This window comes from Accipiter gentilis, chromosome 34, assembly GCF_929443795.1.
Source record: "Accipiter gentilis chromosome 34, bAccGen1.1, whole genome shotgun sequence".
Taxonomy (NCBI): Eukaryota; Metazoa; Chordata; class Aves; order Accipitriformes; family Accipitridae; genus Astur; species Astur gentilis.
Window position 1 is genome coordinate 15986069 of NC_064913.1, and position 13889 is coordinate 15999957.

General features: G+C 37.7%; 1 protein-coding gene across 7 annotated transcripts in view; it reads left to right on the forward strand.

Moving 5' to 3' along the window:
- The window catches only part of CNOT4 (CCR4-NOT transcription complex subunit 4), an 82318-nt gene that overhangs the window by 55699 nt on the left and 12730 nt on the right, over nucleotides 1-13889 (forward strand). For 4 of the 7 annotated variants that reach the window (XM_049792193.1, XM_049792196.1, XM_049792194.1 and 1 more), the window contains exons 8-10: nucleotides 4630-4687; nucleotides 4971-5220; nucleotides 7135-7632. In XM_049792193.1, coding sequence (XP_049648150.1) covers nucleotides 4630-4687; nucleotides 4971-5220; nucleotides 7135-7632 — 806 coding nt within the window. Of the gene's footprint in view, nucleotides 1-1811; nucleotides 1968-4629; nucleotides 4688-4970; nucleotides 5221-7134; nucleotides 7633-13889 lie in introns of all 7 variants that reach the window. The other 3 variants (XM_049792191.1, XM_049792195.1, XM_049792192.1) reach the window with 1 other exon arrangement.

The window sequence follows — 13889 nt, forward strand, 5'->3', positions numbered from 1 at the left end:
AATATCCCACAGTGCCACTTCACTTATGTCGGTACTCATCTCTTGGTGTGTCACTTGATAATCACGGTGACTGCATTCTCTTAAAATTAGAGGTGTATTCTACATTTAGAACAGATAAAGGTCTTTTTTTCCACCCCCCTTTTTTCCTGCTGACCTTTTCCTAAAGAACTGAAATGAATGCTTTCTTATGCTACAAGTGGAAACACCTGTTAAGCACTTGCTGGTCTTTTAGAGAACAGCCCTTTAGAAGTGTGGAGCTTTGAACTTAAACAAAAAAGCCCACATGTGCAAAAGCCCACCCCAAAACATAAGCCACTTTCTTTACCTTTCTCCTTGGATGAAAACTGACTTTTAACTGTGACATTTTAAAGTTAGTTTTAGTATAGAGATGGCTTTGCACGGCAGCAGACATGAATTTTGATATTTAAAATAAATCTGTTAATGTATTGAAAATCTTGTTACATCTAGATTACAGCTCGTTTTTGTAAGAGTGAGAATATTAAAGGACTGATATTGGTCTGATGTGTCTTCATTCCTTGATGTTCAATATCTGATCAACTTGTGATCTCTAACTTATTTCGAATGTGTACAAAGCAAAGATGAGATCTGTAAATTGGGTCAAGGCTCTCATCTCTGTACATATTGTGTAGTTATGTGAGAAGATGGAGGTAGAATAGCAAATCTTATAATACTGAGATTTGAGGGTAGCTAGTAATACCAATTTTGTCTGAATAGGAGTAGGAAACACTTGTGTTGCTATAAGCAGCTATAGGAATTTCCAGATTCTGAATGTGAACTTACTAAATTGACCTAGAGATGTAGAGTTAATGTTGGACCATGTAATAAGAACATACTAGTGAAGGGGGACATCAGGAGGAACTTCACGTATTTAAAAAAATTTTTTTTGAAATCTTGTTCCTTATGAAGACAGCACTTGGACTCAAAAACCAGCATCCTAATTGAAGCAAATGAAAAGCTAAAGTTAATATAAAAACTGAAGAACACAAAGGCAAATCTTTTATAGTAAGATTGTAGGGTTAGCAGATGACACTGTATTCGAATGCATTTGGTTACAGATGATATTCCAGCTTGCTTCAATTTGTATAGAATGTAACTATTTTTAGCAAAAACTTGGGCTTTGAGTCTTCTCTTGAACTTCTTTCAGATCTAATGTGCACTCTGAAATGAAATTTCATGTTACTTTATAAGAGGGAAGTAATTATGGCTTTAAACTAGAAATGAAGGGAGCAGTAACTTGAATGAACAGTGTGTTGGTCTGACTGGTCTCATGCTCTGTTAGTAAAGTGGCGGACTCTTGTGTAGGTGTAAAACACACTCTGTTGGGGCCAGGCTTGATAGGGCCTCAAATATAAAACATTTATTAAAAAAAAAAAAAAATCATTTAGTTCATGAACTTGCAAATAATTATGGGATAAAGCAAATAATTCTAAATGAGGTATCTGTAGGTCTGGATACGTGAAGCTGTTGATGGATTTTTTTTTTTCATTTTTTTCTTATCCCCCAAACAGACAAGTTTGGACTTCAGCATTGGCAGAGCAGCTGTCTATTCAGTGAAGAAAACGGAATTCCCCCCAGTTTTCTCTCTCCATTCCCTACCCCACTAAGTCTTTTTTTTAAGTCATCACCATTTAAAATCTGAGAAATAACATCCAGATAAATCTATTCTTATGGATTGTCTGGCACAAGGATACATTTCCCCAGTGCTTACAATTTTTAAAAACACTTTCTTCATAACTTGAACTATTTTCTTTTTTTTTTTTTTTTTTTTTTTTACTCTTGCCTTTTTTCAGACCCAACAGTAATAACAAAGATGCCTGGCCATCATTACAGAGTTCAAGTAAATCAGCCAACGGTTTAACAATGGAACACAGGAAAACGCCTCCTATATTAGAAAATGGCACAGACCCAGAACACATGACTCCAGATGGTGCAGACTCAGATTTCGGGTAATTGTGCTGCCTTTTATACTTCAGATAGCTTGCTTTCTCTCTCACTGATTGGTGTGGAGGGAATGATTCTCCAGTCTCTCTCTCTGGTTGGAGAGCTGGATTCAAATCCTGATCAGGTCACAAAAACCTGGGCTTAGTCTAGCCCATGTCAAAAAGACCGATTGGCAGATTGTACAGGAGAACCCTAATGTGAAGTTAGTAATTGATGGTACAGGTAAGGGCTGAGGGGAACTGAATAACTGGCGGATCAACAGCTTACATAGCTGCATGGTCCCAGCCAGAGCTGAGCCCTTCATTTCTATACAGAAGCTTCCACAACAGTAACATGCTAGTTGCTATACATCAGGAGGCTTGTCACTTGGAAAAGCATCAACAGAAGGAAGCTAAATGTTAGGACTGAGTATTTGTCATCTCTTTACAGTGGTGTGTTCCAGAAACACAACTGCAGAGGTAAGGGTTCCCTGATTATCACTCAGTAATAGGAACAACAGGCCAGCAGATTCAACTGAGGTTTCTTTGTGCAGAAGTAGTAATTCATCTGCTTGCAATAACTTCCTTATTGCTAGCCAACATTTTTTCCTCTTTTGGTGCCCTCCTTGAATAGAACTGATGTCCTCTTCCATCATAAGCATCACTTGCAGTTCCAGTGGCAGTCTGTAGTCATGCTGGTTTGTTTTTTATGGACTCCTTGAGGTAATAACGGTTGGGCTTATTCAGGTGTTGGATGGGAAAATAACAAGGCAAACTCTTAATATTTCAAGAAGTGGTGTTGCCAATTAGGTAGCTTGTCTTCCTTTTAAATCAATATTGAACCGATGCATTAATGTTGAGTGCTGTTGGAAGTGGTACCTTCTTGTTAGGCTTGATAGCAGTCGCATTGAGGTGTGATCAGAGATCCTATGGTTGCATCTCAGTAGTGACCTGCAGCTTCCTTACCTTTTCTGAAAAGAATGTGTTGAATATAGGTAAAAATATTATAGCTAATAGATAATTAATCTTGTCCGTTCCTGAGGGCTGGAAGTCTGTCTTACAATTAAAGGGTTCTTAGGCAGATTCAGGTATAATAAACATTTTCAGCATTTAGATTGTCATTAAAAGCTGTCTTACACATAGCTTTTTAAACTGCAGCATTGTGACTTTCTGTCAGCAGCTTTGGGAAAAGAATTTGGCTGGAATATCAGCTCTGCAATCAGAGTGATTGTGTAGTGAAAAGTCTACATCAAACTTTTGTGCAATAGGTATTCAGAAATTACTAACCCAAGGCACTTTGTTTCAAATGGAAGAACTTTATTCATGCTGTTCAACCACTGAGTAGAAAGTATTTGTAAATCTTCACTGGAGTAATGCTTGTTTGCAAGTACATTCCCCTGACTTTTATAGTCATAAATATTTCAGCTTCAGTTATCTTTTTGAGATACCGACTCAGTGTTCTTTTACACAAAAATTGGTTTTATTGATGGATTACTTGTATGCAGTTTCTTTGGAATGGAGAAGAATTAATTCTGCTGGGTTTCAACTCCAGTTATTTTGGATGGGGAGAACAAATATGGAGGGAAGCAATCTTAAGAATTTTTGACCTTGGTTTGTGGCTTTATGCAGTATTTAAAATTTGCAGCAGCAAGGGATGTTTGAAAACAAGGTGTAGCTAAAATCTGAAGTCTGCACACAGTTAAAATAATTACTCTCTATATATTTGTCTTGTAATTTGCCTGTAATTTGACTTGTATCACATTCTGGTCTCGTAATGGAACTGAAATTCATGTTCTTACTTCTGGTCCTACAAGGACCTGTGGTTTGGGCTGTGCAGTCTGATGCTTGTCCATCTTCTCTTATGGGTAGATAAAAATGAAAGTACCTTGAAGTTGTAAAGCAGAGATTTTAATCTGAACTGGAAGTAATACTGTTTTGTTAGTGTGGCATTTAGCATAATTAAGGCAACTGACAGATGCCTGTCAGAATCTTGAATCCCTGAGATATACTATTTCAGCCAAGTCACATTAATTCCAGTGAATAGCTTTGAGGTGGTCTTCTGCTGTGTCTTATCTTTTATTCTCTTTATGTTTGTTGGCAAGTTTTTATGCTATGTCTTTTCCTGTGTTTTTACTCTTTTGTCATCTCAAAACTGTTTTCTTACTTGGAAGTAATTCCTGCTAGTTAAAGCTTGAAGGCTGGTGGGAAGCTTAACTTGCTACCAGGATTAAATAGTTAATTTAATCTTGTATCTCTCCCCAGATTTATTTAGGACTTGTATGGGAATTTACAGCTTAGGAATTTGGAAAAGAAGTCTGTTCCCAACTTTCTCTCTGGTAGTAGCATAGATGGAACTGACTACTATGGAATACTGCCATAGTACAAGAATGCTGGTTTTTTGAATGGCATAGAGTTACTACGAGAGTGTTTAAAACTTTCCTTTTGTTCCTTAACAGGGCAGTCAAGCAGAGTGGAGAGTGGTGGGAAGAAGTATTACAATATATGACAAATGCTTATGATGAAAAAAAACAGTCTCATAAATAAAAAGTGGATTTTTTTCCTTCTTGATTCCTCCTAATTAATTTTTGTCTTTATTTCAAGGCTTTTCTACCACTACGAAAGCAAATGTTGATTTTCATGTTGAGTACTTTTGTGTCTTATTGTCTCTTTTCCCCTCTCACTTTTGCAGCCCTATCGACAAACCTTCAGATTCCCTCAGTATAGGAAATGGTGACAGCTCCCAGCAGGTAAGACCTAAAGATAAATGCTGTGAAAATAAGAACTGAGTTTGAGGGATTGGTACAACTTGTAGTTGGAGAAGCAAGTACTTTCTGAGGTGTATCATAATATTAAACAAAACTATAAAAATGCTATTGCTAAGTTGATTTTTGTGTTTGACCTTGTACTGAACTATATATTAATGTAACTGTAGCCAAAAATTTTGAGGTAGTTTTTCAGCTGTATTAGTGAAGAATATTTTATATATAAACACTCATGTCCTAACTGTTTCTCCTCCTTTCTTGCCTGTAGATAACAAACAGTGACACACCTTCACCACCGCCTGGTTTAACAAAACCCAATCCAGTCATACCCATCAGTTCATCTAATCACAGTGCACGGTCTCCTTTTGAAGGGGCAGTAACAGAATCACAGTCGCTCTTCTCTGACAACTTTCGGCACCCTAACCCCATCCCTAGCGGGCTTCCTCCATTCCCCAGCTCTCCACAGACTTCAAATGACTGGCCCACAGCACCAGAACCACAGAGCCTCTTCACATCAGGTATGTACAGAGGTTACATGGCTGGGTGTTGGTTTTGCAACTGATGTCTAAAACTGTGTAGAACCAAGAACTCTAGGACTTGTTCCATACTGGTTTTCCTCCCTTCATAAATGATTAAAATTTGTCACTAACTACAAATTAATTGCACTGACCTAAGGGTTTCTTCTAAAAGAAACTTTGACACAGTTTTCCACCTGCATGTCTAAATTATCAGAGTGCTTATTCTAGACAGGCACACAGCTAAGAAAAACTAAATAATACGATGTGGCATTTGTGCTTAATATTTAATGTTACAGGTTTTTATTGAGAGTGGGGAAAATACGTGGTGTCAGTATGTGTTGGTGTAATAATCTGTTATAATCTGTAATTCTAGCATCAGAAGCCGTGCAGTGGAGTTCAGAATTTTCTTTAGTATCCTGCATAGTTATCTGAAGGTGCCTAATGTGAAGGTGCAGTGAAATTATATACATACAGAAAAGATAAAAATATGGTTAATTGCATCAAATGAAAGGTACCTGTATTTTCCGGGTACTTTCATATGAAATACCACTTCATATGAATGAAGCATCATTTTAGGTGTATTTATATAGTCTTGGGAGTCGTTAACAGTACTTAAGAGCTCACAAATTATAAATCTGAGGGAGTTGTTAGAAAATTAAATGAAACAATATCAGTAATAATGTAAACAATACTTTAGGACATGGTTTACTTAGTGATTAGTCATCTTTTGATGTTTATCTGACTTCTGGATGCCATAATCCTGTTTGTAAACAATCTTTATTACCAAGGAAATGACCTGCTGTTAAGGTACTATATGCACCAATTTTGTGAGGATTATACAGTGAGAGACAATTTCCAGGTAGTAGAGATCTTGTTTGGTTTATAATCAATATAAAATGGATGGTTGCTATTTAAATAAGAATACAAAGGACAAGTTTTTGTCGGTCTAGCAGGTCTGTTTATCTATCGTCATGGATTTTAGAATGAAAATAGAAGTGTAGATTCCTTTTCTAAGAGAGGATACTGAGCTTAATTTTAACTACTTCAAGCAGCAGACCAGGTTCCCTACCAGCAGAGGGAGATAATGATGTGAGTGATACTACCTTGTACTCAAATCAGCTTGCATTACCACAGTTTTGAGGAAAAACTGAAACTAGACCCAGCATTCACTGAACCGTAATAAGGAACTTAAACAGTATAATGAAATGAAGTAGTAATTGAAAATGCAGGGAAATTCTGATAACCCTTTTTTGCAACACTGCCTCAAAATATTTAACAATATCCTGTAATGCAGTTCCTTATTTCCTTTTGTTAAGGCATATACTCAAGAATTTGGCTTGTTTTTCTTCATAATGGTAGACAGTGGGGTTTTGTGGGTTTTTTTGGTTTTGTGTTTTGTTTGGGTTTTTTTTAACTCCTGCTCAGAGGTTCCCCCTTTGAGAGGGAACATTTCCTCCCCACCTTTCTTGCACAGCAGAGCTGAAGCACAGCATTAATACTGAAAGCAAAATACTGAACTGAATAACAACCTTATTTAAACTCTGCTTGGTCACTTTTCTGTCAAGTAATATGGGTGTAAAGAAGGTTCTAAGCAAGTGTTTATTGGTCTCTTTCTACTTGGTGCTATTGCTGAAAATACTTACTTGACAAGGTTTTTCTGTAGTTCAGGAACAGAGCAATTCTGCAGTAAAAATACTATTTCCTAGTTGTACCACTTCCCCTTAAGTAGAAATCTGACAGCTCGATCTGAAAATGGCATTCTGAGCTGATGAATAAGGTGTCTTCTGGGGATTGTATAAAGAAGTATTAGATGAAAGACAACTGGCAGCATAGATTCAGATACACTGAGGCTGAAATTTTTGTATGGGTAAATAGTTACTAATTCTTGTTCTAAATCCTGTTCCTCTCTGACAGAAACTATACCAGTATCCTCCTCCACAGACTGGCAAGCGGCTTTTGGGTTTGGTTCCTCCAAACAGCAAGAGGACGACTTAGGGTTTGACCCCTTTGACATCACCCGCAAAGCCTTAGCAGACCTGATTGAGAAGGAACTGTCAGTCCAAGACCAACCTTCCCTCTCGCCCACATCTCTTCAGAACCCTACCCCACACACTACAACTGCCAAAGGGCCAGGCTCTGGATTCCTGCATCCTGCTGCACCCACAAATGCCAACTCTCTCAGTAGCACCTTTCCAGTCATGCCACAGAGGTTCCCTCAGTTTCAACAGCATCGAGCAGTTTACAACTCCTTCAGTTTTCCAGGCCAAGCAGCTCGCTATCCTTGGATGGCCTTCCCACGCAATAGCATCATGCACTTGAACCACACAGCAAATCCCACCTCAAATAGTAATTTCTTGGACTTGAATCTTCCACCACAACACAGCACAGGTCTGGGAGGGATCCCTATATCAGGTAGGTGAATCGGCACAGCTGTGAATATGACTTAATTCATGCTTTCAGCTTCTTTGAGCCAGGACAGGAAAAGGAAATAGCCAGCTGCAAGTGGTAGAGGGGTATCTCTTGACGGTCTTACTAGGTTTATGAACAGAGGGAGGAATATTGTTTTAAATAGGCCCTTTCCTTTTTTTAAAAAAAGTGTATCTGGATCTTTAGCCTTGTAATACTGAGCTTTATAAGGAAGGTGGAGTATTCTGTGCCCGCTTAATTTTGTGCCAAAGCAGATTGCTATTTTGGTTCTTCAGTTTTGCCAGACTGGTTTTCCTTAAGAGTAGGCCCTGGAAGCGTGTTGCGACTTCCACATTGACATGCAGGTGCTGACCAGAGTTCTTAAAATTGTGCAAAAAATTGTAATGATGGTAATTTGTGCCAGATGTCTTGGCTGGGTTGTTCCCTCTTGCGCATAACCAAATGGCTGCACAATAAAACATTCAGTGCTGTTCATTTCTGTACTTCAGATGGCCTTAATATTATGCTAATCTTTCACTGAATGGATGCTTGCAATGTGTGTAAGAGGATTCATCCTCATTGTGAGGGTTGTGATGTTGGAGGAAAATAAATGTGTAGTCAGGCCAGTTCAGGCTGCCCTGAATGGAGTGATGGGCTCTTGCAGAAAAAAAAAATTGTATTAAGTGTATAAAGAACTACAGGTAGAAAGTCTTTGTAAGCTCTTTGTAGCCTTGAGATGGAGAAAACTGCTTCCTGAGGTGTTGCCAATGTTATTTTCTTTTAATGGGTTTTGAGGGGTACTAGCTATACTGTAAGAAAGTGACCTGGAAAAAGTCAGTGTGTTTTTGATGCTTTAGTACAAGAGCTAATTTTGGCTGTTACTTCCCTGTACTTTGTCCTCTTTGAAGGCTTGTTGAAGCTACAGTACTGCTGTAGGGTCCTTAGGCTGATTCATAGTATAAACAGTTGGTCCAGACTAAAAATGCAAGTAGTTCAAAACTCTTTATACTGGTAGTGGCAAAGTTTTTAGGCTAAAATGACTGATACGGGTTACACTGAAGTGTTTACAAAAAAAACCAAACCAAAACAAAACCAAATTATTTTTGACATGCAGCATTCATAGCACTGCAAATTGTTTCTCCCTTTCCTCTAAACTACGTAAGAACTTCCAGGAACATTGCAGGACATCAAGTTTCAACTTTACCACTGGCTTCTAAAAATTGCTAGTTCAAGGGGCTGGTAACAAGACCATCTTCTGGACTAGGGGGACCAGAAAAATCCTGTAGTGTTGAAAAAGTTCTGTTTGTAGTACCGGTTGATTGTAGATTTGCAAAAGTATTATTTAAATTGCATTACTTTAATTGCCTGTGGCAGTTTGAAAGTGGACCTCTTTGCGTTTGTAGAAGACTCCATAGATCCTTGGTATGATTACTGAAGAGCCAGTTGTGTGGTGTTGGTTGATGCACAGCCCATGCCATGTACTTCCCCCATATGTTTTAAGGCAACAGAGTTGATATTTAAGTATATTCTTTTTTTTTGTATGCAACTGCTAGAACCAATTAATCTCAAAATATTTTTGGCAGATACAGTGCTAAAAACAGAAAATAAACATCTGCTGTAGTCTCTATGGAAAGTTCCTTTGAGTTGGTCTTAATCTCTTGTTATAGAAAACATTGTTAGTTGCCTGGCTGACAATTAGATAGCAGCAGTTGCTGCAGTGCAAACACTTCTCAGCTGATCTACATGTCAGCTTTGATACATCTTGGAGAAAGAACCATTTGCACAAACACAGATTACTCCTTTTTCTTTTCCTGTTGTCAGAAATCAGCTGACGTCTCAGTTCTGGTTTTGTTTGCTGGTTATGGATTTGTATTATTTGTATGGTATTTAGTGCCTAGGGTTTTCTTTAGTGATCTAACTGCTTCAGAAGTACAAATAATTTGAAAGTCGGGAGATACACTCATACTTCTTTTTTGTGTGCTGACTTAATAGTTTCCAATTTATTGATTATTCTGTCTTTTCAAATTCATATCTAGTGTACGTGTCTCTCAACGAATTCCTTTTATATTCTTTTTGAAAGAGTAATTACTGTTCTTTAAGCCTGCTTTTAATCTATCAGTAGCAGGTATATAATCACAGAATTTTCCTAGTTTCCTCATTTGCTTTATAGATACAGCTGTCTGGTGGGTTTGGGGAAAGAAAGTGCTGTACAAGTACAGACAAATCATGTCGATGGGATGTTATTACAGTGCTTTGTAACAGACACACACTTGCCTTTCTAGCAGGTCAGCGAGAATCATAATAGCTGTTTAGCAGTATGGAGAGATTAGTTGTAGTATACCTGAAGCTCCTTTTTGTTAGCTCTTTTGTTAGTCTGTATTGGAGTGTTTTGGAAAATGTCAACTCAGCTGTTTCAGATGTAACAGCAAAAGAAACCTAGTGCAGGTGAAACTTCACATTCTGTCTTCTAGTGACTTCAACAGCAGTTGAGGGTCTCTGCATGTTTCCTAAGGTCTTTGATCACAATTTTTTAAAGGACTGTAAATTCGTAAAGCAGATAATACTGGACCAGTCATTTTAAAAAAACAAACAAAATAACCCCCAACAAAACAAAAACCATTCATTTATTCTGTGTGTTTGCCTGCTCTATTTAATCAACCCTTTTCAAGTTTTCTATTTCATTTATGTTAAAACAAGCAGATCTAAACTTCTATAACTTCGTATGAAGTTAGTATACTATTTTCTAGGCATTCTAAATCCAGTTTTAGTTGATTTCACTAAGCATATTTGTTGTTTGGAAGCTTGTATGAAGAAAACTATCTCTTAAACTGCTGCTGCTTCTGCTTTAGGTAGGCATTAGTATTCACCTGAATTTTAAATGCTCACGTGTGCCATGTTAAATGTAATGTTCTGAAGCTACCTTTTGTTTAGTCAAGAATCAGAGCTGTGTTGTATTCATAACCCTTCAGCTCCAGCTAGGGCTGTTTTGTGACGTGCACCAGATTTAAATGGAGGACACAGGTACTACCTACTTTTTTTTTTCCTAAGCTCTCATTTTAAAATAATTTCCATATGGAATTTAGTAGCCTTTTTCATAGAGGAAGTAGTGTTTGTTCAACTCATTCTACAGTTTCCAGTGAAATGACACGATTGACTTCATAATTTTATTAAGCATATACTTGAAATGTGTCATATTCATCAGATATACATTTGTCCCCAACCCATATTTAAATGAACTTTTTGATTGACTGACTGATTTCCAAACTAGTATTTTTTTTTCCTCCCTCCACCATATGATTTTGCAAACCATAGCTGATGTTACATGCTCTTATTGTAAGGGACAATTTAGGCTTGTTGCTGTTCTCTGGTGTGGGATGGATTAGATGATTTACTGTGTAATTATAACTGTGTAACTGTGCTTCAGGAGAAAAGTTAAGTGACTTCTTATTCATGGACAGCATGATTGTTGCTAAAAGCAACCTTACCCTAGATTGTGTGTAAGCTATCCTAAGAATATAGGACAGTGGCTGTCCTTTATTCTGCAGATAAGTCCAAAGGAAAGATCCACTGCTAGCAATGTGGGTGGGTGGGTGCCTTTATTTTCATGTTACTTTAGGGTAACGGGAAACTCTGTAATTTGATAGCTAATACACTATCATCTTTGCTACCCTACTGCCTGGTGGTGTGTTGTAAAATAGTAGATCCTGGATCATAGTGTAAAGTAGGTCTCATTAACAGTGTGTTTTTGAGACAGATGCTTATAAAATGAGATGCATGCATATTAATAATGGGAAAGTAGAAATACATAGTTTTATTTCTTGAGTTTACTGAGTGGTTGGTAGTCACTGTTTTTATTACATAGAAGAAGTCTAAGAACAAAAATTCACACAGTTAAAAGTATGAGGAAAAAGTTATAAAAGTTTAGTCTTCCTTTCTGTCAGTTCTATGCAAGATGAAGTACCTGACACTTTGAAACACTGGCTTTTATTTCATTTATTAATTTTATAATTGTCCTGAACATAATTCCAAATGAGAAAAAACTTAATTGTAAGAACTTATCAATTCATTAATAATGAGATAGTATTGGAAGAGTTCAAATTTCAGACTAATGCTATGCAATATTGTGTGTATGTTCTTCCCACTTAATTCACTGAAAGCCATTGAGCTGGCAGGGACCCACAAGGATTATAAAGTCCAACTCCTGACTCCACACAGGGCAGCCTAAAAATTAAACCATACATCTCGGAGCATTGTCCAAATGGTTCTTGAACACAGACCGGCAATTTGTGTATTGTGCATATATTAGAAATCGAAGATAGAGGAAATAGTCGAGTGGCCACAGAGCCAGATAGGAAGCATGGAGAATTAAACCCCGTTTAGGGTAGGGGAAGAAAAAAGTTTTACCTGTTGTCCTTGCGGATAACCACTGTAAAATCCATCAAGCTATTTTAGCCATAAAGCCCATTGTTGTGGAGGTTGTGGTAGACTTGTGTGAACTGTTCCTGAAACTTCAAAACAGGGGGCTTGAGTGCCATAAGTCTTTGTAGTTGAATATAATTGATAAATCAAAATTTTGTTTTCTCAAGACCTTTTTGTTTTGATGTTGTGGCTTTTCTCTTGAATGTGCACAGCCTAATTGATGGAATTATGTATATTTAAAGATGAGGTTGAGACATAAATAGGTAGACAGTTCTATTAAGTTTGGGTGCCATCCAGTAGCCTTTGTGATAGTGGTGTTGCATTCCTTATCAAGACACTGATTAGCATGCACATTTTTAAGTCTTGCCTGCATTTAGGTTTTTGTGAAGCAGTAGCTGGTAGCAAGGAAGGTAAAGCAGTGAAGGTTATATTAAGAAGGTTCAACTTACTCCCACTTATTTTTAAGTCCTGAGCTCTTCCATATTTGAACAACTTAGTGTTGCATCTTCTTCCACTTTAAATTTTCTGTCTTCTGTGCCCCCAGCTATTGAACTTGTCTTGAACATCAAATCCTTTCTTGCCTAATGCTGCTTTTTGGACAATGTTTTAGTAAAACAAGGGAAGATCCCTATATGTTGGCTATGATCATATTGTTTAAAAGACTTTATTTAGACCACAGAGAAGAGTGAGATACCAGAATTAGCATTGACATGCTCTGCCTTTAATACTACGAGTCCTTGTCTGACTTGATATCTTCTGAAAACATAACCTCATTTCCATTTGGGACACACATTTCTTATTTGACTTTTGTTCTTTTGACTTTGTCTCCTCTTTCTGGGTTGATTCTGCCTCCTGAACAAAGAAAAAGGCTTGTTTTATACAGTCATGGAACCAAAAAAATTGAATTCACAGCACAGCAGCTGTCACTTTTCTGTGGTCTCAGGATAGTAATTTGGTATGGAGGTTTGCGGGGGGGTTCTGCTTCTGCTACTGTGCCTTTTTACAAGAGGGTCTGGCCTGTGTGGTATGGCTGTTGAATTCAGCATGTTGTAAAACTTAAAATTCTCCAAATGCTATGTACAAAATGCATTTAATCCCATACCCTAGCAACGGCAATGTGACTTAAACAGTGCTGCCTTACATCCCTTTCTTTGGTTGCAGTGATTGAAAGAGCATTTTGCTACACTTTCCTCTTGACCTGACAATATTTGAAAGGCTTAATGCCAGTTTTAAGTATTGATGGCCTTACTCTTAACAGTAAGAGATGCATTAGTCTGTTAATTTTCTGTCCTAATCCTTTAAAGATTGCTTGCTCACTTGATGGTCTTGCTTGATGTTTGGCTTTCCGACAGCAGCTGGGCAGAAAGCTTGGCAGCTGAATGTTGTCTTTTCTGTGCCCCTAGTTAGCTCTATGGCTTCCTATAGCTAAATTCTTCCTCTGATTAGGTATAAATATAGAAAAAAGGAAATCTGATTAAAATCTTGGCTGATACAGCTATTAGTTGTAGGTGCCACATGTGGCAGCTCCTTTCAGAAGTGGATTTGTTACCCTGATACCAAGGCCACTCATTTGAAAATAAAGGCCTGAATACTGCTTTGAAATTGAAAAAGGAAAAGTACTGTTTGTAAACAACCCTCAGCTGTTTCTAGTATTGCTTTTACTGACACCTTGCATAGGCCCTGTGTGTCCTGTTTTCCTCAATAAAGATGACTGTTCTTAGTGCAGCCTTTGCCATTGAATATTTTGTTGTTCTCATCAGTCCTTATGCCTGCTGCATCCCATTTCTTTCCCTGGAGGTTCTCAGGCCTCCACCCCCCTTCTTTAGGAGGTGCTTTATGCCTGT